This window comes from Cynocephalus volans, chromosome 11 (genome assembly GCF_027409185.1).
Source record: "Cynocephalus volans isolate mCynVol1 chromosome 11, mCynVol1.pri, whole genome shotgun sequence".
Taxonomy (NCBI): Eukaryota; Metazoa; Chordata; class Mammalia; order Dermoptera; family Cynocephalidae; genus Cynocephalus; species Cynocephalus volans.
Genome location: NC_084470.1, coordinates 62,327,922 through 62,353,443, shown reverse-complemented (window position 1 = coordinate 62,353,443; position 25,522 = coordinate 62,327,922). Strand labels below are relative to the sequence as shown.

The window sequence follows — 25,522 nt, the reverse complement described above, 5'->3', positions numbered from 1 at the left end:
ATGGCCTTCTCAGGTCTTTTCTGGGCATGCACCCTACTGTTGGCATGTGCATGGCCTTGTAGGTTTCCAGGAATATATGGAAACTTTTCAAATCCTTATTCCCCAAAGCATCTCAATCCTTCTGTTTTCTTCCAGGCTTTCTGGCATATTTACTGTTTGCACCATCTTATATCCTTTGCCCCAGCTGGTAACAGCTGGTGTATTTGCTTTTAAATGTGCTATGGTTTGAATGTTTGTGTCCCCTCCAAAATTCATAGGTTGAAACTTATCCTCATTGCAACAGTGTTGGGAGGTGGGGCTTTTGGGGAGATGTTTACCTCATGAGGACTCCACCCACCCTCATGAATAGATGAATGCTGTTATAAAAAGGGCACGCAGAAGTGGGTTTGCTCTCTTTTGTGCTCTTACCCTTCTGCCTTCCACCATGTGATGATGCAGCAAGAAGGCCCTCACCAGATGCCAGCACCTTGATCTTGGACTTCCCAGCCTCCAGAACTGTGAGAAATAAATTTCTGTTCTTTATAAATACCTCAATCTGTGGTATTTTGTTATAGCAGTACAAATAGACTAAGATAGAAAATTGGTACCAGAGAAATGAGGTGTTGCTGTAACAAACACCTGAAATGTGGAAGTGACTTTGGAACTGGGTAATGGGTAGATAGAGGCTGTCGAATTTGGAGGAGCAGGCTAGAAAAAGCTTAGGTTTTCATGAACAGAGAGAGCATTAAGGGCAATTTTGGTGAGGGCTCAGAAGAAGAGAGCTATAGGGAAAGTCTGAAACTTCTTAGAGATTACCTAAGTGGTCATGGTCAGAATGTTGGTAGAAATATGGATGGTAAAGGGCTGACCAGTTAGCTCAGTTGGTCAGAGCAAGGTGTTATAACACCAAGGTCAAGGGTTTGGATGCCCATACCAGCCAAGTGCAAAATAAATAAATAAATGAATAAATGAAATACAGATGGTAAGGGCAATTCTGATGATATTTGAGACAAAAATGATGAACAAGTTATTGGACACTGGAGCAAAGGCCATTCTTGTTATAAAGTGGCAAAGAATTTGGCTGAATTATGTTCATGACTAAGGGCTTTACGGAAGGCAGAATTTAAGAGCAATGAACTAGGATATCTGGCAGAAGAAATCTCTAAGCAGCAAAGCATTCAGAATGCTGCATGGCTTCTCTTAACTGCTTATAGTCAAATATGAGAAGAAAGAAGTGATTTAAAGATGACATTTATAGTTAAAAGGGAAGCAGAACATAAAAATTTGGAAAACCCCCAGCCTGTCCATGTAAAGAATGAAAAATCACGTTTAGGAGAAAAACCAAGGGTGTAGCCAAGTGACTGTTTCATAAAGAGAATAGTATGGATAGAAGGAAACCAAGTGCTATTCAAGACATGGGAGAATAACCCCAATGGCATTTTAGAGATCTTTAGTGCTCCCCCTCCCATCACATGCCCAGAGCATCAGGGCCTTAAAGGCAGAAAGGTTTTATGAGGGAGGCAGGGCTCACTGCCCAGGCTACCTGATGTCTCTGCTCCCTGCATTCTGGCTCAGTGCCCCTAGGCCACCCCAGCAAGAGACTCAAGATGGTCCTGGTATGGCTCTGACCACTGTTCCAGAAGGTACAACCCATAAATCTTTGCGTCATCTCTATGGTACTAATTCTGTTCATGTACAGAACACACAAGCTGTGGAGGCATGTCTAGCCCCACCTACATTTCAAAGGGTGCTACAGAGAGCCCCCATTAGGGCAATGCCTAGTGGAGCCATGGGAATGGGGCTTCCCCTGAGTCTGCAGAACTGTACAGCCACCAGTGTGTATCACCAGCCTTAGAGAGCTGCAGGCACAAGACTCCAACCCATGAGAACTGCTGTATGGGTTGAGCTGAGCAAAGCCATTGGGGCAGGACTGCCTGAGGCCTTGGAAGCCCAACCCTCTCCCCAGTGTCTGGAAGGCAGGCCATGGAGTAAAAAAAAAAAAATTATTCTCAAGCCTTAGGATTTAGTGTTGTTCACTGTTGAGTTTTGGACTTGCTTGGGACCTGTTACTCATTACTTCTTGCCTATTTCTCCCTTTTGGAATAGAAGTGTCGATCCTATTTCTGTCCAACTATTGTATTTTGGAAACATGTAACTTGTTTTAATTTCATAGGCTCATAGCTGGGGGGGAATTTGCTTCAGAATGAATCATGCCTTGAGTCTCACCCATATCTGATTTAGATGAGACTCTGGACTTTGGACTTTTAAGTTGATGCTGGAATGAATTAAGATTTTGGGGGCTATCGAGATGGAATGAATATATTTTGCATGTGAAAAAGACATGAGTTTTGTGGGGCTAGGGGTGGGATGCTATGGTTTGAATGTGTCTTCTCTAAAATCCATAGGTTAAAACAATTCCCAGTGCAACAGTGTTGAGGATTGGGGCCTTTTAGGAGGCATTTAGGTCATGAGGGCTCTACCCTCATATTAATGGTGTTATAAAAAGGGCTCATGGAAGTGGGTTCTCTCTCCCTTATGCTCTTGCCTTTCTGCCTTTTGCTGTGTGATGACTTAGCAAGAAGGCCCTCATCAGATGCCAGCACTTTGATCTGCCATTTCCAGCCTCCAGAACTGTGAGAAAATAAATTTCTGTTCTTTATAAATTATCTGGTCTGTGGTATTCTGTTATAGCAGCACGAGCAGACTAAGACAAAATGTTTTCAACAGAAGTACCTTAGCCACTTCTCTACCCTGAGCGAATTCCAAGTTAGGCAAAATAAAGGCAAGCACTTTGCTTTAGTCCATTAGGAGGCCACCCAACAGGTCAAAACAGACATCCACAATTCTTTGCAAACAAGGATTGCTCTGCTTCCCCCAGCTCCAGAAACTCACACCAGGAATGCAGGCTGCCATCTTCAAGACTGCCACTTAGTCAGAAAGTGGGGGGGGGGGGGGGTGAGGGTAAGTTAAAATACCACAAAGCTTTCCTGCCAGGCCAGTCACGTTTTTTCTTAATTAAGTGTTCTCTTTGTTGCTGTAAACCTTTGACTGTTTTCCAGGTCTGATAAAGTTGATTCTGACAGTTTTTGCTGGCTTTTCTCAGTGTTTCTATGAAAGAATAGTCCTTGGAGCTCTGTACTCTACCATTTTCACTGACGTCACATAGAACAATTACTTTCTAAAGATGCCTACTAGAATGTGTTGTTCTCTACAGTTTACAAACCAGTTTTATATCCAGGATATCATTTAATTCTCAACATGAACCTGTAAGAAAGATACTGATATTCTCAGAAAGATGAGGTTACTGCCCAAGTTAGTGGACCAGAACTGAAACCTAGGTTTTTTCACTTCCTCTCTTGTGCTGGTGTTTGGATCATCAGTTGGTTTTTAAACAGCCTGGACACTTTTGAGAATGAAAGGAGGTGCCAGCAATATGAGGAAGAACAACAGATGTACAGTGAGATTAGTGGTTATTTCATCTTGAGATAAACCCTAAAAGAAAATGCATTTGGTGGTCACAAAGTGGGACTTCAGCCCAGCCTGTGGAATTCAATATTCCCCAATCCCCAAAGAAAAGGGGTTTGTTACATAGATTTAGAGGATTGATTGTTTAGAGAATTTATCATTTCATTGTGTTAACTCTATACACCGTTGACTGTAAATCTTATTTTTGTACTTTTTTGTTTCTCTGAAACAGAAGTTTTGAAGATCATTAGATGAGGTTTCATTTTTTCATCTTCTGTGATATAGAGACCCAGTGGGCATATTTCACTCAGGAGACAGTCCTGTTTTCCTAACTGTTATGCATATGCTCTTTGTTTGATTCTGTCAGAGAGCTGTCTTCAATGACTTAAATAGTAATCAAATGGCCACAGAGAATTTGCTTTGAAAATGAATGTGACTGGCCAGCACCAAAAAAGGAAAAAAAGAAAAAAAAAAAAGTGGCAACACCTAGGAGACAGTAGTGCCTCTACCCTTAGCCACTTGGATCATAAAATTTCTAGGAACCTGGGCTCCTGAAACATGCCAATTCCTAATTTATTTGCAGGTTCTATTTCCTTCACAGTAGTTGTTTTGTTTTCTTTAATGCTTCATTAATTGAAAAACTGTCCTCAGTAGAGAAAGAAAAATAAAAGGTTTAAAGATTTGAAAGGAGAGCTGGCCAGTTAGCTCAGTTGGTTAGAGCAGGGTGTTAAGGTGTTATAACACCAAGATCAACGGTTCGGATCCCCATACTGGCCAGCCACCAAAAAAAAAAAAAAAGATTTGAAAGAAAAAATAAAAGGGTTGGGTTTGTTTTTAAAGACATTATTAGGTTTGTAGGAAATCCAAGAGGTATTCAAATAATCAATTATTATCTGAAAATATCAAGATATTTATATTTCTGTATACACTTTTTCTAATATACAATTCTATAAGCAATTAGAAAATTAAATAAATGTAACTTTTATATTTAATACCTAAGAATAAATCTTTAAAAAGATGTATAAGTTACCTACACAGATACATACACATACAACCATAAGAAAATTGAGAGAAATTAAAGAAGACCTAAACAAATTAAAGTGATCCATCATGTTTATAGCCAGAAGACTCAATATTGTAAACATGTCAGTTCTCCCCAAATTGAACTATAAGATCTCTGCAGTTCCAGTCAAAATCCAGCAGGTTTTTATATATTTTTTATGCTTTATTATATGAAACTTTCTTTTCTTTTTTTTTTTTTTTTTTTTTGTCTTTTTGTGACCAGCCGCATCACGCTCAGCCAGTGAGCGCACCGGCCCGCAGTGGGAGCACTGCTGCGCTCTCCCGAGTGCGCCACAGGGTCGGCCCATTATATGAAACTTGCTAAACTTTTATCTTTTCCCCGTCTTTTTGTGGGCCTAGTAGAAGCCCCAATTCAGAGCACAGAGATACCACATTCATTCCAGGGCCACCAGTCACTTTCACTTTTTAGCTGTGAGCATTTTTTACTCTTTCCATATCTCTCTTTTCCTTCTATAAAATATGGAAAATAGTATCTGTCTCTTTTCTGAACTGAAGGGCCTTTGGGTTATTTAAATAAAGTGCTGTGTAAATCCAAGGCCGTGATAGTAATTGTAGCTATTTTAAGCTTCTAAAATGTCTCTGACCTGTTTTGTATGTAAGTGTATAATAAGTTGTTAGCTATGAACATTCATGTTAAGGTCAAGAGCAAAATAGATTGTCCTTATCACTCTTATTTAACATTGTTCAAGAGGTACTAGCCAGCGTAGTTAGATGGAGTAAGAAACGGAAGTCCAAAATAAGGAAATTGAGATGAAAATTCAAGAGAATCAACTAAGAAACTGTAGCAAACAATAAGAGAAGTAAGATGGTTGAGTATAAAAATAAGTAACAAATCTATTTATTACCTTAAAAGATTAGATAATAATAAAAAGATAAAATACCTTGGAATAAACTTAACAATATATGTGCCACATCTGTATGAAGAAAGTTTTCAAGTACTGTTGAGGGAATGCTTGATCAAATTGAAGAGCATATCATGTGCTTGGATAGGTCTCGATATCATAAACATGTCCATTCTTCCTAAATTAATGTTCGATGTGATTCCAATAAATAAACCCATGGGAATTTTCTTGTGAGAAAGTTAAAACTAAATTGGCTGATTTTTAAAATCATATCAAAAAAGAAACAAAATCAGGAAAGTTCTGAAAAGCCTAGTGAAATGGAGTCTGTCCTTACCAGATATTAAAACATTCTAACACTACAGTAATTAAAACTATTTATATGGTGTATGAGTAAACAGATTATTTGAACAAAATAGAAAATTTAGCAATAGATTCGAGTATAATTTAATATATGATAAAGATGGCATACCAAATAAGTGGGAAAGATGGATTTTTCTCTAAATGTTATTTGGAAACTGTATAGCCATTTGGAAAAATAAAATTGTATGCATATCTCACATCTTCAGGATAAATTCCCAGATGAATTATAGATTTAAATAAACATAAAATGAAGTAACAAAGATACCAAAAGAAATCATGGGAAAGAAATTCTGATAATCTCTGACATCAAAACCCAAAACCCATTCAAGAAAAGATTGATAAATTCAACTATATAAGAATTGAAAATGGGCCGACCCCATGGCGCACTCGGGAGACTGCGGCGCTGGTGAGCGCAGCAGCGCTCCCGTCGCGGGTTTGGATCCTATATAGGGATGGCCGGTGCGCTCACTCACAAAAAAAATAAGAAGAAGAAGAAGAATTGAAAATATCTGCATGACCAAAACTGACAGAAGCAAAGACAAATGACAACCTTGGGAAAATATTTGCAATGTATATCTGATTTCCTTCATATATAAAGAACTCCTATAAAGAAATTAGAAAAAGATCAAAATGCAACAGAAAGGTGGGCAAAGGACAAGAGAGAGCAAAAAGAAATTACCAGTGGTTCTTAAACAAATGAAAATATGTCCAACTTTAGCCATTAGAGAAATGTGAATTAAAACTCCCCAGAAACTACCCACATCCTTTTTTTTTTTTTTTTTTTTTTGAGATTACCTTTCCCATATAGGATCCGAACCCGCAGCGGGAGCGTTACCGCGCTCCCAGCACCGCACTCTCCCAAGTGTGCCACGGCTCGGCCCGAGATTACCTTTCTGATTGTCAAATATCCACACATTTGTTACTAGTTGACAAGAGCATAGGGAAGCAATATTCACCTTTGTGTTAGTCTGTAAATTAGTACAACCTCTTTGGAAGGTAATTTGATAATACCTGTAAAATAAAGTGTACATGTCCTTTGACTCAGCTTTTGTACATCTACAAAGTTATACTTCAGATATATTCACCCATGTGCAAATTGATGTCTTAAATTATTTATTTCAGCATTGTTTAGCTTCAGTGGAAAAGTAAAACTTTGAAAACAACCCTAAATCTCCATCAATAAGGGGACCAGTTGACTAAATATAGTGTGTTAATACAAGCAGTGATTTCCCAAGATATATAATATTAAGGTATTTTAATATTTAATATAATTTAATATATCTTGGGGAATCATTGTTTGTATTATTCCACTTAGCATAACGTCTTCAAAGTTCATCCATGTTGTAGCATGAATCAGAATTTTGGTTTTTTGGTTTTTTTTTTTTTTTGTCTTTTTTTTGTGACCGGTAAGGGGATTGCAACCCTTGGCTTGGTGTCGCCCGCACTGCGCTCAGCCAGTGAGCGCACCAGCCATTCCTATATAGGATCCAAACCCTCAGCGGGAGCGCCGCTGCACTCCCAAGCGCTGCACTCTCCCGAGTGTGCCACGGGGCCGGCCCAAGAATTTTGGGGTTTTTAAGGCTGAATAATATTCCATTGTATTATATCACATCTTGTTTATCCATTTATCTGTTGATGGACACTTGGGTTGTTTCCACATTTTAGCTATTGTGAATAATGCTGCTATGGCCATTGGTGTACAAGTATCTGTTTGAGCCTCTGTCTTCATTTCTTTGGGATATATACCTAGAAGTAGAACTGCTGAGTCATGTGGTGACTCTGTGTTTCACTTTTTGAGGAATTGCCAAAACTGTTTTCCACAGCTGTTGGCACCATTTTACAGTTCCTCCAGCAATGTACAAGGGTTCCAGTTTCTCCACATCCTTGCCAACACTTGTTATTTTCCATTGTGTTTTTTATAATAGTCATCGTCATAATGGGTATGAAGTGGTATCTCATTGTAGTTTTGATTTACCTTTCCTTAATGATTAATGATGTTGAGCATTGTTTCATGTGCTTATTGGCCATTTGTATATCTTCTTTGGGGAAATATCTATTGAAGATTATTTACCCATGTTTTAATTAGGCTATTTGTCTAATTATTGTTGAGTTGTAGGAGTTCTTTATATTTTCGGATACTAGACTCTTATTAGATGTATAATTGCAAATATTTCTTCTGTGGTTTGTGTTCTCATTTTCTTGATAGTATCCTTTGGAGCACAAAATTTTCTAATTTTGATGAATTCTATTTTATTTTCTTTGGTTGCTTATGCTTTTAGTGTTGCATCTAAGAAACTATTGCCTAATCCAGGATCACAAAGATTTACACTTAGGTTTTCTTCCAAGAATTTTATAGTTGTAGCTCTCACGTTTAGGTCTGTGATCCATTTTAGGTTAATTTTTGTATATGGTATGAGGTAGGAGTCCAACTTTGTTTTTTTGCAAGTGAAAATCTTGTTGTCCTTGTACCATCTGTTGAAGAAACTATTGTTTCCCCCATTGACTTGTCTTGGCACCCTTGTCAAAAATCAGTTGCCCATAAAAATTCAATTGTATGGGTTTATTTACAGACTTTCAATTCTATTTCATTGACCTATATAGTCTATCTTTAGGCCTACACATACCATTTTATATCTCTTTAATTTTGAGTCATGTGAATGTATTAATTCAAAAATAATAAAATGTTAAAACAATTATTAACTGTGACCACAATTTACTCCTTTAATTTCTCTCCAATTTTCTCTTTCAGGAAAGTGTGCTGTGTTGTCATTCAAAGACTTCCTCTCGTGCAGGCCAACTGAAATACCAGAAAATGACATTCTGCTTTGTGAGAGTCGTTACAATGAGAGTGACAAGCAGATGAAGAAATTTAAGGGACTGAAGAGGTTTTCACTCTCTGCTAAAGTGGTAGACGATGAAATTTACTATTTCAGGTAAAGCTTGAAAAACTAAGAAAGAAAGAGCATTTCAGCTAAATGATATCAAAATAGTGTAGTCCCGTGTTTTGGTTTTTTTTTTAATTAGATCTTAAACTAGAGTAATGTACATTGCAATAGAAAATAGTAATTAACTCAGTTAAAGATTAAAGGAAAATCCTCATAATCTGCTGGGACCTGGTAACTGCTCTAACAGTGCCTTTGGCTTCGACTCCAGTAATTGTAGAATAGAGGCAGAAATACTTGGTTCTGGTTCATATCCTGTCTGTTAGGAGATTGCTCAGTTCCACAGATTATGAAAACTCTTTCCACTATATACATATATGCAACTAGATCCCAACTTTGGACCCAGTGCTTTTGTAGATATTCAGCAGAATCCTTTAAACACAAGCATCTTGGGGGCTGGCTGGTTAGAGCAGTGTTACAACACCAAGATCAAGTGTTCAGATCCTTGCCAGCCACCAAAAATAAATATATCTATATATATGTGTGTGTGTGTGTATAAGCTATATATATATGTATATATGAGCTACTTATATATATGTGCACACACATAAACACATACATAAATACACATTTACACTCTTTTTCTTGCTGCCCTTAGAGTGTACATTGCAGATTGAAGGAAGTCGTTTTTAGACGTTGAGATAGAACACTACTTTCTGACCAGTCCTGGAGGGGTGTTAGGTGATTTTACTTTTTTATGTCACTTCTTTCAGAAAACCAATCGTTCCTCAGAAGGAGCCCTCACCTTTGTTGGAAAAGAAAATTCAGTTGCTAGAAGCTAAGTTTGCTGAGTTAGAAGGTGGAGATGATGATATTGAAGAGATGGGAGAAGAAGATAGTGAGGTCATTGAACCTCCTTCTCTACCTCAGCTTCAGCCTCCCCTGGCCAGTGAGCTGGACCTCATGCCCTACACACCCCCACAGGTGAAGGTGACAAGTTCCTGTTACTTGTCTTATTCAGCTTTGGTTTGCAACAGACTCAAACCAAAGTAAGGAGACATCCATCCCCTCCATATGGGAGCATGAACCTAGAATTCTGCAGGAAGAAACAGATTTTTTTTCTTTCTTAATGCCATTAATTAATTGATTTTAGTTCACAAAAAATTATATGTATTTATTGTCATGCCATTAATAATTTACTATTATGCCATCATAGTAATGCCATTAATAATTAAACATTTAATATCTTTTTTTAATTTCATAGATAGCTGTTTTTAATAGCAAACATTAAAAGAAGACTTTCCCTGCCTTGTATATAAGGAAAGCAGTAAGGAATGGCCTTTTAACTCTTTAGCTTTTATTGCCCATATCCTTTTTTTTTTTTTTTTTTTCCCCAAAGATGACCGGTAAGGGGGTCTTAACCCTTGACTTGGTGTTGTCAGCACCACGCTCTCCCAAGTCAGCTAACCAGCCACCCCTATATAGGGATCCAAACCCATGGCCTTGGTGTTATCAGCACCACACTCTCCCAAGTGAGCCACGGGCTGGCCCTTATTGCCCATATCATTTTAACCTTTCCTTCTTTAGGACCTCATCTTTTGGTTAAGGTGATCCTTGTTGGTATTTTTTTTCTTGTTCAGAATTTTCTCAAGACTTAATTGTGAGGTCACCATTATAGATTGTAGTCATGGAATTCAGTAAAACTTTCATTTATTACTTACATGGTAAAAGGCAAGGAAGAGATGTGTTTTGACCAAGAAAATGGCCAGCTATAAACTGAACGTGTCTCTAAAACAGTAACTATTAAATCACATGTTCCTGGCTTCCAGAAACTTTGAGCAGTTAACTAAATGCAATGTTCTGATGCATTATAAGAGCTTTCTGTCTTACAGTCTACCCCAAAGTCTGCTAAAGGCAGTGCAAAGAAGGAAGGCTCCAAACGGAAAATCAACATGAGTGGCTACATCCTATTCAGCAGTGAGATGAGAGCTGTGATTAAGGCCCAGCACCCAGACTATTCTTTCGGGGAGCTCAGCCGACTGGTGGGGACAGAATGGAGAAATCTTGAGACAGCCAAGAAAGCAGAATATGAAGGTAAATACAGACTAGGCACAACTGTCTCAGCTTTCTAAGCAAGGGGTGTTTTCAGGAACGCATGTGCCTAGACAGGTTTTATGCTCTTGTTCTTACCCACTTGCACATGAATTTTGTGTTGGGGACTGTTCCAAATGGCACCCAACCAGCAGTTTAGATGCCAGCTTTGTCCTGACAGAGTAGAGCACTGCCCCTGACTTGGCCTCTGATCCTGGTGGTGTTTCCCCTCCCCCAAATTTCTTAAACAAAAATATTTTGCTATTAAAAATTGCATGATTTTCTTCTTTCATTGAGCCCTGTAAGCACACATGTGTTCAGCTAGGGAATGATTGTGCAATGATGTTATAATATAGTTTTGATGAAAATTCATCTGAAAGGGGCCTTCTAAAATCAGTAATCTTCTGTCATGGCTCTTGATAAGCCATATGTTTAGACTCCAGGCTAAGGCTTGGCTGAAGCGCTTTGTTTCTTAGGCCAGTTCTGGCCTGTGCTGTGTCTGTATTCATAGCTACTTTTAAGGTACTTTGGTTCTCTTTAATAAAGCTCAACTGCCTTTATTTTCCTTTTACTCTATAATTAAATTACTTACAGCCATGAACTATTATTCAAGGATTTGTTGGTTCTTAGCCATTAGGGACAAGTACTTGAGAAAGATTTTTGGGTGGTGGTTTTCTTTGTTTCTTTGGGGGTTTTTTTGTTTGTTTGTTTTAATGTCAGGCGTGGCTTTAATAAAGAAATAAGTAGTAAACATTAGATTAGGCAGGACTATTGCACTTTAAGCTGTGTTTTTTCCATTTGGAATTTTATATATTTGTTCACTTTTTGCCCATTCACAGCCATCCTCTCTACAGTTATTCTTCTTGGTTGGGTTCAAATTCATTATTTTCCAGCAAACATTAATTATTTATTAAGGCTGCCCCCTGTATTAAAGTTTATGAAGTCTCCAAAGAAATACTTTTTTAAAAAACAAAAAAAAATTTTTATTCCTTTCATTTGTTACAATTGATTGATTAGAAAATTATCTGGCAGGCTTCCCCAAGGATCTTCTGCAGAACCCTAATCCTGCAAGATGCTCAGCCAAAAAACATTTTGTGGCAAAACCAGTTTGAGAAGCATTCCAAACTCTCTCTCGTAGAACCTTAACAGTACATATTCCCATGTTAAAATCTTTGAGACCTTCAGTAAAGAAGCTGTTTTATTATAATCTGGGATTTTCTGAAATTTGACCAGGTAGTCATGTAATAACTATTAATATCCTTAAGAACTAATATTTTGCGGAACATTCTTTGAGAAATTCTGTTCAGTTTCATAAGCACCTAGAACTTTGAGGAGCTTTGATATTTCTGACTTTAGTGAAAGTTAAGACCTAATATACCACTCAACTGCAAGAGTGTTAGAAATTAAGCTAACGTGGATGTAAAGCCTATTCCAAGATAAATGAAACTAGTGTTAGGTGGCTGGTTATTTACGTATGGACAGAAGAGAGAGATCTGGAAATAATGTAAAGGTAAAAATTCTGGAGCAGGGCTGAAGAGAGAGAGATGATGGCTTCTCAGAAATTCTCCCACATTCAAAAGAGAGTCTGAAAAGTGAGAACCTAGTCAGGGTGAGTTATATCACTCGTGGTGTCTGCCTGAGACACAAAATCTAAACTTATGGTATTCTCATCCATTGGATTCAACACCCAAAGTTTGGAGCTTGGTTAGCTTAGTTTTAATAATTGTTTTCCAAGACAGCCCAATTGACCTTCTTCCAGAAAGAACCAACAGGAAGCAGCCCAATATTGGATCCACAGGCCTGAATTTTTCTGTCTTTCAACTTCATTTTTTTGCTCTCCCATTTTACTGTCATTTGTATAATGAAAATACTAGAATTTAATGTGGGGGTCTAGATTATCAATGTTTTTTTACTGCTAGCTCAAAGAAATAGATTGTTCAAGTGGTCTTTGTCCCTCACACTCATTGTACAGGGGGGTCTGTAAACTGGGACAGTGTTAGTGAATGATGGTAAGTCTATGCAGGCAACTCTGTCACAGCCAAGGGCCCTTTGACTTGCTTGACTTTCACTTCTTACCCTAAGGACTGGAGCTGTTGCTTCTTGATTCTCTTTAAAGCTATGTGACTATGAGCTATTTTCCCTCTCCTCAGATCAGCAGTAGCCTTTTGAATTCCATGTTGGAGGGTTAATGTGTGGTAGTTGGAGTGTGATATCAGGAGTCAGGGCCACATGTTCCTGGTTCTCTCTGTATCTTTGGACAAGTCGCTACATGTCTACCAGCCTCTGTTTGCCCATGTGAAAAGCGGGGAGGATTTCCTGTTTATGAGTGCTGAAACAGAATAAACCCTGTATGGGTAGGAGCTTTGGGAATACAGTATTACTAGAGTTCTCTAGTAAGTGTTCAGCCTGCTAACCTCCAAAAAGACTGGGATCATGATCTTTGGAGCTGCTGGCTCTGGAAATGCAGGTGCAGAGTAGCCCAAGGGAGTGAGGCAGGGTGGTGTGGGTGTGTTCTACAGTCCAGAACTGCCACAAGCAAATGCTCCTCTTGCATTTTGTATGAAATAAGAGTGGATTCTGGAATTTTTGCTGCTTTAGGATGATTTATGGTATTGAACTGCTCAGCTTCAGGAAATCTGGTTTTGCTGTATACGTGTATATATAATTCCCTGCTTCTGATAACTGTAGCCTAGAGAATCCTTCATTTCTCCCTTGGGGTTTATTAAATAAGATCTCTTTGCTTCATAAGAATGTAGAAATTAGCTGTTTACTTTCCCTAAAACCTTTAGGAGGAGGCAGTAAGCTACTTTTCCCTTACAGAGTTAATTTTCTTCAGCTGCTAAATCCCATCATACTAATAAGAGTCCTCAAATCTTAGTAAAATTGGGTACAAGGAATCAGGAAAATATAGTAAGTAATAATTGTACCACAAATTATAATGGGCCATGGAATTGCTTCATGTCAAAATTATAAATAATCTGTAATGCTATTAATACTAGAATAATGGTAGCGCTTCTCATCTTCAGGGTGCCTCGTGAGATTAACCATGTTGGTTACGCTAGTGACGTGTTTAAATAAAACCTGTGCTTTCTGAATGTGTGTTGCAGTCTTAACATTCTTGAAATCTTTGCAGACCAGTTCTCAAGATGGGATAGGAAAGCTGGACTCTAGGTTACCAAGTGAAATCGGCCTGACTCCTCCTGTGTTGAGACTAGTCATCTACCGTTCCTTCCATTGAGACAGAACTGTTGCCTGTGTTTTTACTAGTCCTGTTGAATGCAATGGATGGTATTTTGAATTCCTGGGTTAAAAACAGAATTGAAAATCTGAAATGCCTTTACAGAGCGGGCAGCTAAAGTTGCTGAGCAGCAGGAGAGAGAGCGAGCAGCACAGCAACAGCAGCCGAGTGCTTCTCCCCGAGCAGGAACCCCTGTGGGGGCTCTCATGGGGGTGGTGCCACCACCAACACCAATGGGGATGCTCAATCAGCAGTTGACACCTGTTGCAGGTAAAAACAGGAGCTAAGACCATTTTTTTCCACTTTAAGAAATACCTTCATTTTTTTTTTCTCCAGTGAGGAGTAGGCCACAGTCTATAGCCTTTTCTCATGACAGATTCAAAGTTTGAAGTCATCCATGTCGTCCTATATTGCCTTTCCCATTTGGGCAATGCCTCCCTTGTACCCCAGAAATGGGCCCTGGGCCCAACCCTGGGAATTGGTAGGGAGCAGCTGTTCCCTGGCTGTGGGCATGGTCTGGTGATGTTCTCCACCCCAGACTGCTCTTGATAGAGCACTATAGCAGGAAATATAAATAGACCCTAAATTCTATTCTAGAAGGACTCCCAAGAGAAATCTCAAAATCAGAATTTAGGTGGTGTTGATTTTCCCATTTCATTCAGTATTCAGTTTGTCTTGTTCTGCTGCAGCCATCCTTAAAAGACTGACCATATAAAAGGATTTTTGACAATGAATTGTAAATCCTTTCTTGGTCACCAGTGTGCATGATTGCTAAATAGAATACAAAGTCCTTATTCAATTCATTGTGCCCACTCTGTAATGCTTTTCTACTTAATTACATTAAACTGCATTTTCTGTTAGTATCCCAGTCACATATTTTTAAAAAATGAAAAAGAAAATGATGAATGTGGTTTGCTTGTGTGTGTTGTCTCTGGTTCTGGTAGCCATAGCAAATTTGACTATGCTTGAATCGAATATCCCTGTCTGACATGTCTCCAATGAGAAGTATCACCTCTCGGGCCCTTCCTTTGTGTTCTGTCCAAGCCTGGTGAAGCCACCTGTGTTTCTTCTTAAGTAGCAGTCTGACCTCTTTTGCAGGGAGTCCAAGACAGTGTTGTTTAAGGCAGGCTTGTTGGGATGCTCTTTCTGGTTTTGCTTTTTAAGGAAGGGTAGCATAGGATAGCTTTTCCATTGTTGCTCCTAACTTTTGTGATGGCAAGTTCTCAAATGCACTGTCGCTGAACTCAGCAGTTGCACTCGCCAAAGCACATCTGAATCATGGCTTTCAGTACTTTCAGTGTAACTGATGTTGATCTAACAAATCTCATAATCGCCTGCTCTATTCCATGGCCCATTTTGGTTAATGGGGTTCCAGAGGTTTTTAGAAATCAGACCTTGAACATGGGGACTTTGAAAGTTAGAATTCCCTCATTGACATCCTGTTTTGTTCTATCTGATACTGTGGCACTGTGCCCTTGACTACAATACCCAGGGACACATTTACAAAATGAATTCAAATAGCTAAAAAAATTTTAAAAAACAGCAGCTGCAGCATTTTAGCTCCCTGTTGGGGAATAACATTATAGAGCTCAGTAGGTGAGGAGGGTGGACCCTGTAGAAAGCCCCTGCTCCGTTATTAAGGGTGTGCTGCTCAGACTTCTGGGCCATGGGAGTGAGGGGCAAGCGGTCTGTATAGTAACCAGTCTTTGATCCACAGTGGGAACTTTGCAGCTAAGAGGATAATTTTTCATGGGCTTATACGTTGCTTAGGGCCTGAGTCTTAAAGAGCCTTGTGGCTGTCTGAGACCAGCTTTGCTTACAAGCATCGAAGCTCATTTGAACACATGTGACTGGGATAATAAATACCAAAGTACAGTTTAATGAAGACAAGTGTCATGTCTTTCACTTCTTAATAATTTCTTCAATCACAGCCCGTGAAGGCTGCGTTCAGATGGGCTTTTGTAATTGAAAGCAAAGCCTCCTAACATTCTTAAATTTCCCACCTACTTATCCCTAAAAGCTATGCCTGGTGGTATGGTTAAAAGGCAGTTTGGTAGCATTGGATCTTCTCATGTTTGAGATGACGGTATCTGTTTAAAAGTAGTTTTTATTCTCTGAACTCTCATTTTTAAAAAAATGAAACTCACAATCCTATTTCATGTGTAGAGATATTGCCATTTAAAATTTGTTTTATTGGTTTGTGTAATTGTAAGTTTTTCAGTCAGTTTAGATATGCCTAATGAAGCAGGTGAGTCGATCTCAGAATTTTCAGTAATTTCATAGCTTTAAAAGACTAAACTTTTCTAAATAAATACCTTTCAAATAATTCTTCAGGGAAAGTCAAAGAGTAAAATTCTCAGAATCTGGAGTTTACTAGAGTCCCACTATAAAGAGTATTTTATAAAAATGACATTTGGAACTAGTCCCTCAACCCTCCCTTTGTGAGAAGCTGTGACCAAAAGTGACTGCATTTCAGGGGGAGCCTTGTATTCTTGTTCATCGTGATCATTACAAATCCCAGAAAAGCCAAGTTGTTTTTCTTGTTTAAAAAAAATGCCATGTGGTTTTAAAGGTCTTTTGATAAGTGAGTCTGTGACATTTTGAAATTATTTTCTTACTTTTACTCCTTTTGCCAAAAATATTTGTTTGCTGAAACTCTTCCCAAGCCAGCGGGAAATATTTTTATGGGAAGGTGCACTTTGAAAATAAAGGAATAAAATCCTCCATTCACAGAATTCTGTAACTCAGTTAAAATGCTCCCTGTTAACTAAAGGTTTACATCAGAACATTTGTGACCTTGCAGATAGTGATGACAATTGGCATTATCTCATGTCAGCAGAGCCTGGTTCTCCAGCCATTCCTCCTTAAGGTCTGTGTGTAGGCTTCTGAGTGACCTGGGCTTGGGTTGGCTTGGGAGGGTTTAGGTTTTATCTTGTTGTGTTTTGATACCTAAAGATGAAACGTCATTCATTGTGATGGCTCTTAGAAGCTATTCCCCAGTTCAAGCCCAAGCACAATCAATTCTTACCAGCAGTGGTGGGGCTAGAAGAGAGGAAGAGTAGATGTAGAAGTCTTGAAAAATTCTTGCTCCCAAGCTGGAGAACCATGCTTTGCGATCAAGACTGTGCGCCTCATTTCCCTCCATTTCGATTTCCCCTCATGTATACCCATGATAGGCATATGAGTGTGGGCAGAGTGGAATGATGGGGTTTATACTGTTCAATTAGAATTGCGGTTGCAGAACTGGTCACTCTGTTTGAATAGCTTGCAATAATTATGACCTTCAGAAGGCTGTTACTAGAACTACTCTTTATTATTATTTAACTGAAAACATGTACCATATTTATCCCAGGAGAAATAACTACAAATAATAATGTACTAAGTATACTAATTCATCCAGAAATGTTGGGTTTCAAGTTTGTGACTTTTTATTTTGTTCATTATTGCAACAAAATAATTGCACTAATTGCCGTTATATCATGCAGTACTAAGAGCGCTTTATTCATTGGTAGTGCATGTGGGGGGAGTTGTTATTACTTATTTAGCTCATGTTGCATGTTAATGATGCATGTCTGAAATTTATTGTGTCCTTCAAGGCATGATGGGTGGCTATCCGCCAGGCCTTCCACCTTTGCAGGGCCCAGTTGATGGCCTTGTTAGCATGGGCAGCATGCAGCCACTTCACCCTGGGGGGCCTCCACCCCACCATCTTCCGCCAGGTATGCCCGGCCTCCCGGGCATCCCACCGCCGGGTAAGAACTTCATCCTCATTCACTCATTAATCTCATCTTCATATTCTCTTTTTTCTCCCTCAGCCAGTTGTTACAGGAGATACCTGTTGCCCATTGTGGGCAGGCCTTCTCTCCCTGAAAATCCCAGTGATGTCAACAGCAGGGCCTGTCCTGTGTGTTGAGCAGGTAGCCCAGCACCTGTGCCCTTGTGCACCTGGCTGCCTGGCAGCAGCACAGGACACATGATGGAGGCCAGACGAAGCTGACCAAGGGGCAGGAGGCATACTCTTATAATCACTCAAGTAATTTGACAAGTACTTGAAAAGCCAAACAGGCTAGAAGACCGTGCCCTCTTATCAGTGAATTAAGTTTCCCAAATTGCTAGTTCAGAGTCACATATATGTGCTCTCTTTGGCAGCACATGTAGTCACATATAAAAGCACTTTTTGCTCTTGCGTGCATTTCTTCCTCTGGTGCAATCCGTATCTCACAAGGTCTTCTGTATAGAATTCCTGCTCCAGGGGCAGCTGGTTAGCTCAGTTGGTTAGAGTGCAGCCTTGTAACACCAAGGTCAAGGGTTCAGTTCCCCATACCAGCCACCTGCCAAAAAAAAAAAAAAAAAAATCAGAATTCCTGCTCCATCTCCTCTTCCATAAGCAGCCCATCTAATGCTCTTAGAACTCTTAACTCTTCAGAAATCCTTCTCTCAGTCTGTCTTAGGAACAAAAAGGAAGTAGAGAATGAATTTATACTGAATTAGTTTTCTGTATCTGAGTCTCCTAAGAAGCATAATATGTCAGACATCTATGAGTCTCGTAAGAAGCATGATATGTCAGATATGTTCTATTAGAGAACAGCCTAGCCCACACTACTTGCTGTAGACACTGGTTTGTCTGTCAGCAAAAGCTCAGAAGTTCTTTCAGATAGAAATGTATAAATGGAGTCCAGAAATAGCTACATTCAGTTTCACTTTATAATGAATTAGCAAGTTGAAAGATTATTTTAAAGAAAACAAATGAGGGAAAATCATAAGTTCCCATATTAATTGCTGTCATATGCAAAAGAACCGTTAGCTATAATCTAGTTGGAAGGATTGTGACCTTTAGATGACTTTTGAATATCATTTGGTCCATTACCTAAAATATCAGGTAGGGGCCCAACCCAGGTGATAAAATGTGGATGGGAACTTGTTAGATTTGCTTATACCACTGTTGGACCTACCAATCATAGGGTTTTGCAGGGTTCTAAATGATGCCACAGAGGGTAGACCCAGCAGTGTACAAGTAGAGCAAATCTGGTAGCTTGGCCTGGAGGCTCCAGGCACATTCTTTGTGAGTATTACTTAGAGACTGGCCATAGCTCCATAGAAGCATTTGCTTCAGATGTTCCCAAAGGAGGAAATGTTTGTGGGGGTGGGTGTTTCATTATAGAAATGGTAGCCTTTGTGCGAGTTGCTATTGCAGCAGGAGTCTGTCATACCCATGTGGCAGGTAGACTTGGCCTTAATTCTGTGCCTTTTCACCTTGGCCCAGGGTGTCTCACTAAGTCAGTAAGAGCAGGTTGGAGTTGACACCTTCTGGGTGCATGTAGTATTCACTGGGAGCCATGTGTAAGGCCAGTACCATCTAGGATAGCAGATGTCTTTTGGTGGGTGTTGGGACATAGCTATCTTCCTCCCCCTATCTTCAGATTCTACATTGCATTTGAAGGAAGCACAACACACCTAGTTATAGGCAGGGAGACAGGGAAGAATTGCTCTAAGTGCCTACACATACACGTATCTGAACAGGCTTTGAAGAGTGGGGGATTCGGTGAGCTCCTCTGGCGACTCAGCTCACATTCTCATCTGCTGCCTCTGGCATGGCATTTGTAAACAGAGGAAGCAGAGGAATTTGCTCATTTGTTTGTGCTGCCCTGCAAAGCAATGATGTAGGAAGCACTGGGAGCACTGCTGTGTTGTGGAATCTAAGGTGGGTGAGTGTCCTGTGGGGGAGGGTAAAGGATTAATAATATGTCACTTGAGCAGCAGTTACCCACCACAGCCTCTTCATTCATTCGCAGATAATCATCAGGATTCTACTCTGTGATCCAGGTACACTTCTGGATACTTAGAATTTAAAAATCCCTGCTTTTTAAACAGAAGCTTGTTTTCACTTGATATTTTCTCTCTGGCAAATAAGAGGATGTCTAATACTTTTTGGAAGCAGCATTTAACAGCTCTGAACCTTAGAATAATGGGCTGCTTCTGCCTGATCAAAATATCAGCATTCTTAATCCAGAAGAGGCATAGACTACGAAGTTAGCCCCTCTCAATCCTTCTACACAATGAGCAGGACTTGTTTTAGCTTTAAAGAATAGCTCACCACGGTTTGGGGTTGTAGTTTGTTAGTTTTTAATGAACTGGGTCCCTTGCCTATTTCTATATTTTATCAGAATAGCAAATGGATGGCCCTGAGATAAAAATAGCTTTGGACACTAAATTTAGGACACCTCATTATTATCAACTAGTGCCTGTGAGACAACAATTGCTCATGAGCATTCACCAAGGGAAGCTTACAAAATTATTACCAGGGACATAGTACAAATATAGTAGGACCATGAAGTCTTTCTTTGATCTTTAGTCATTTTGCATCTAAAGTGATAGCAGCAAGGCTACTCCGCTTCCAGATAATCATTTTCAGAGTGCTGCTCTATCAAATGGAAGTGGCCTCTCTCTGCTAACACAGTGACTCCAGTTAGCACAGGTACTGGTGGCCTCTGAGGGGACAGCAAGACTGGGCCTCCAGTCTCCACAAAGCTCATTTAATTGTGCACTTGCAGAGCCTCTTCCCGTGTGTTCCTGCTATCCTAGCACATTGGTTACTGTTGAGCCTGATTCCAATGCCATTCCTGCTGAAATTAAACACAGGCTTCAATTTCAGGAGAATGTGTTGTCAGAAGAAAATTACCTTCAAAATAGTTATATTCTGGCTATAGTTTACCTAAGGAAATACTAGAATTTTATGCAGGGTTCAAATCATTTCTAAGCCACTCGAGTAATTGATGTACATCTAACAAGTTGAAGCAGCAGTGTAATTTAAGTTCCTAGAGACAAAAGAATAGAAATTTTCTATTTGAATCCTCTTTGGGGTGCTTAGGGTTCCTCTCCACAAAGACTCAAGGGCAGAGGTGCATAGGTTTGCATTATAAATGTCATCATTTCTTATCAGACAGTATTTTTCAGTCATCTCAACCCAGAGCCTCTAATTGTGCCGTTGCATTATGAATTATAGGTGTGATGAACCAAGGAGTGGCCCCTATAGTAGGGACTCCAGCTCCAGGTGGAAGTCCATATGGACAACAGGTGAGCCAGTTTGATTTTTCTAGGACTCAACAGAATTCTAGTCATCTTCCTTCTCAGAACATGGGCAGAGTATCTTTTTGCCTTACGATGTGGTCCTGTGCTTTTTCAGGTGGGAGTTTTGGGGCCTCCAGGGCAGCAGGCACCACCTCCATATCCTGGCTCACTTCCAGCTGGCCCCCCTGTCATACAGCAGCCAACCACGCCCATGTTTGTGGCTCCCCCACCAAAGACCCAGCGGCTTCTCCACTCAGAGGCCTACCTGAAATACATTGAAGGACTCAGTGCTGAGTCCAACAGCATTAGCAAGTGGGACCAGACCCTGGCGGGTAAGGAGAGTCCTTCTAAATAAGCCTTTGCAAAACACATACTTCCTCAAAGTCTTCTTTCTGCTTTTGTCATTTTGTATTGTACAATAAACATTGCTTTTTCTTACACATATATAATAAATCGTATATTTTATACAATGGTTTGGTGCTTCTTTGCATATTGACATCACACACTGAAAATGTTTTTTTCCACCAAATTTCAAAGCTTAGTTTTATCATAAATATTGCTGCCATCTTTTTAAGCATATTCTGAATTTTTTCAATTATTTTCCAGGCACTTGGGCTTTGGTATAGATGCATTTGGGTAAATTAAAAATTATTTCACCTCAGTTTAAAAAGATGAAAAATACATTGGAAAGCACTTTTTTTTCCTTCCTTTTCAAACATTTATTAAATTAGAAGGAAAGCATTTTCTGTTAACCTATCAAATTATTCATTTAGTTCAGCAGACAATGTATTTTCAGTATATACTGAGGTAACTTGCCTAATTTCTGGAGAGAAATTGAAAAGTTTCTACTAGTTTTTTATTTCTAAACCAAATTTGTTAATTTGATTTCTTTTTAAGAGTAGGAAGTATGTTTTCCCTTCTTCACATGTTTACCTTCTTAGGCATTTTTGTTAACATTTAAGTATTCAATATCAGAGATGCCCACAATAAAATATAAATGATCAGATCTTTTACTGCCTAAAAGGATGATGTAAGAAATTTGCTTGGAAATATTCTGCAAAATCATAATATTTAATAATTCTTATATGTTTTGTGTTTTAATAAATCTATCAGACCTTAGAACTGAGGGAGCTTTTGTGATCTTAAAATTCCAAATTCTGTTTCTCTGTCTGTGCTTTATCAGCTCGAAGACGCGATGTCCATTTGTCGAAAGAACAGGAGAGCCGCCTACCCTCTCACTGGCTGAAAAGTAAAGGGGCCCACACCACCATGGCAGACGCTCTCTGGCGCCTTCGGGATTTGATGCTCCGAGACACCCTCAACATTCGCCATGCATATAACCTAGAAAACGTTTAGTCACATCACTACATTTCTTTTATAGAAGCATAAAGAGTTGTGGAACAGTAGCCATTTTAGTTACTGGGGGTGGGGGGAAGGAACAAAGGATAGTAATTTTTATTGCATTTTACTGTACATCACAAGGCCATTTTTATATAAGGACACTTTTAATAAGCTATTTCAATTTGTTTTTGTTATATTAAGTTGACTTTATCAAATACACAAAGATTTTTTTGCATATGTTTCATTTGTTTAAAACCAGTTTCATAATTGGTTGTATATGTACACTTGGAGTTTTATCTTTCCACTTGTTGCCATGGAACTGAAACCATCAAAGATTTTGTCTTGGCGTGGGGTTTTTGTTTTTTGGTTTTTGTGTTTTCTTTTTTTCTTTTTTATAAAAGAACAAACAAAATGAAAAAAATACACACAAGAGTTTACAAATTAGTTTAAGTTGACAATGAAATGTGAAGTTGGTCCTAGTTTACATATTAGAGAAGGAAGGGAGTGTACTTGTGTCTGTTTCATGTGCCTGAATATCTTAAGCCACTTTCCACAAAAGTTGTTTCTTACAGGTGAAATGAAGTGCTTTCTTTGAAAGGTTGTTATTTAGGTTATAAATGTTTGACAGACATGGCTCATTTGCTCTGTTAACTCAGAGGCTCACTACAGAAATCTGTGGTCAGTGCTGTGTATCTGTTTGCAGCTAGTGTACCTCCTGGACAGCTACAGAGAAAGAATGCTTTTTCTTGTGCTGAGTTAGACATCTATGGTGTTAGTGATTTTTACAGAACATGTGCACAACCCTGAATTATATTTAGTATTGGCTGGTAAGTTTAAGGGTACTTTTGATCTATTTATAATTCACAATTTATGCCTGTACATGTTGGGTGATTTAAAATTTTAAGTCTGTTACATTGAAAAACACTGAAGTGTGCATGAAGGTGATTTATTTTTAAACATAACACCGAACTTGACATAGGGAACAGTGTGTGTAACTGGATGTGAGCTGTATCAGAAGCGTAATTGTGAACGGGTAGATTGCCTGCATATGCAAATATGTTTTAGTATTCTTTATTTCCTCATTATCAGATGTGGCATTTTTCTCTTCTAAGTTTCAGGGTGTAATTCTCAATCAGAAATTTAATACTTCCTAATTTTTTTTTTTTTAAATTTTGCAGCTTGTGCTTTTGAGAAGGGAATCATAATTTAAGGAAATGCTCACTAAAAAGACCATTACAGATTCCCAAACACTTGGGTTTGGTGACCCCATCTTTATTATATGACCCTAGAATAAACATTTGGAGGCAGTATATTAGCCACAAACATGAAACATTATTACACTTGGCTGGCAGTATGTTTTGAAAACTGCTTTATTGCAACAGGGTGGTTGCCGTCATGGTGGAGTGTCCACTGCTGTTTGTAAATTGAGAGAGTGACTCTCGGTGGATACTTTTTTCCTTTTAATCTGCTATGAATCAATACCTGGATGTTTAATTACCATACTTATTTAAATCATGAGGGCTAAAGAGTGTAGAATGGAAAAAGTCTCTTGTATCTAGATACTTTAAATACAGGAGACCCTTATAACTTAATTGCCTTTAGTCAACCACTAGATCTCAGTTTGCATCAAATAATTTTGAATTTTAAAAAAATGTATGGCAGTAATATGTCAGTACCTTATTGTTGAACTGGATCAGATAAATCTTCAGTTCCTGGTTATTTGGGCCATTGAATCATCATGGACTAAATAATGCAATCAGATTCTTTGATTTCTAGACATCCGTGAATTACACCAAAAAACCTGAAATTTAATTTTGGTTAAATCATTTATTTCGTGCATTCATTTTATTTCCCTTTTTAAGGTCTGGATGAGACTTCTTTTGGGAGCCTCTAAAAACTCTTCACTGTGGGCCACAGAGGGCATTAGAAGCCAGCACACTTCTCCTCTGGGCTCCTTCGCAGTCCCTAGAGGTGCTATAGGAACCATAGATCCATCCAAGGGCTTCCTTAAGGCAGTGAAGAGCCAGCCCAGGGTGCCATTAGGCAGGCCCTAAGTAAGTTTTCTTTTTAAAAAGAAAAAAAAACAAAACTATGTATTTATTTTAGAATCATGTCTTTCTGTATATTAACTTGGAGAATATCAGTTAATATTTAGGATATAAGATTTGAGGTCAGCCATCTTCCAAAAAAGAAAAACAAAAAAGTCCTGACTTAAAGTACAAGAAAACTATACGCTTTTTTTTCATGATTCTTAGAAACTGTAGTAATGTGGCATAGAAAATATAATGGCCTAAATATTTTCAAAATGTAAGTTCCTGTGGAGAAAAATTTTGTTTATATGGGGGGAAAACGTATGGGTTTAAAATAGTATGTCAGCTGATTTAAAAGGTCTTTAATTGTTCTGTTTTGTTTTTTAACCCACCCTTTCCTTCCTATGAGGAAGAATCGAGGGGACATTTATCTGCGTAAAATCCCCAAATTGGTGTTGATAACTTTTCAGCTTGAACATTTCAGACCTGACCAAAACTTGGTTTATTCTAATTTCTGTATCATATCATCTGAGGTTTAAGTGGTAACTAGTCTTATAACATGTATGTATCATATGTTTGTTCATCTAAAGCTTTTTAATCCAAATAAAAATGGAGTTTGCAAAGTGATTTGGATTAACCAGGTTTGGTTGTTAGATGTTAGTTTCAAATAGATTTAACTCCTGCAAGCCCTGACTTCATGCTGACAAGGATAAGGCTGCCAATTTAAGGGAAGAAAGGTCTTCAGGAGGAGGTGAAAATCTGTGTCCGGACCCCTGGTTCATGGGTCAGGCTGCATTAACACAGAAGCTGAATATAGTCGGACTGCATCCTGAAATGCCTGATGCCACACCTCTCAGGCCAGCAGTCAAGGAATTCCTAGCGTGTCCTCAGCATGGGTAGAAATGCAGGTCGAAGTTAAAATTGAAGATAGAGTTACTGAGAGCAGAGGGTGAGGAAAGCATGTCCTCTATCATAAAGCAGTATAACCCACTTCAAATAGCCAGCTTATTGTGGCCAGAAGAGACAGGTGGCTTGGCTGTGTCTTTAACATGTTTATAAGCTCTTAAAACATGACCACGCTTTTAATAGAAAGTGTTGGTAAAATCAACCAACTGTTTTCCTCTAATATCACTTTGCAAATCC

At 38.9% G+C, this 25,522-nt stretch overlaps 1 protein-coding gene across 20 annotated transcripts in view; it reads left to right on the top strand.

Annotated features, from left to right (window-relative positions):
* PBRM1 (polybromo 1) overlaps window positions 1–25,006 on the top strand; it is a 113,613-nt gene extending 88,607 nt beyond the window's left edge. For 11 of the 20 annotated variants that reach the window (XM_063115401.1, XM_063115405.1, XM_063115410.1 and 8 more), the window contains 7 exons: window positions 8,479–8,662; window positions 9,385–9,595; window positions 10,504–10,705; window positions 14,046–14,210; window positions 20,944–21,014; window positions 21,124–21,340; window positions 22,192–25,006. In XM_063115401.1, the coding sequence (XP_062971471.1) occupies window positions 8,479–8,662; window positions 9,385–9,595; window positions 10,504–10,705; window positions 14,046–14,210; window positions 20,944–21,014; window positions 21,124–21,340; window positions 22,192–22,364 (1,223 nt within the window). In that variant the 3' untranslated portion in view covers window positions 22,365–25,006. Of the gene's footprint in view, window positions 1–8,478; window positions 8,663–9,384; window positions 9,596–10,503; window positions 10,706–14,045; window positions 14,211–17,536; window positions 17,693–20,943; window positions 21,015–21,123; window positions 21,341–22,191 lie in introns of all 20 variants that reach the window. The other 9 variants (XM_063115419.1, XM_063115417.1, XM_063115414.1 and 6 more) reach the window with 3 other exon arrangements.
* Window positions 25,007–25,522: the final 516 nt, after the last annotated feature.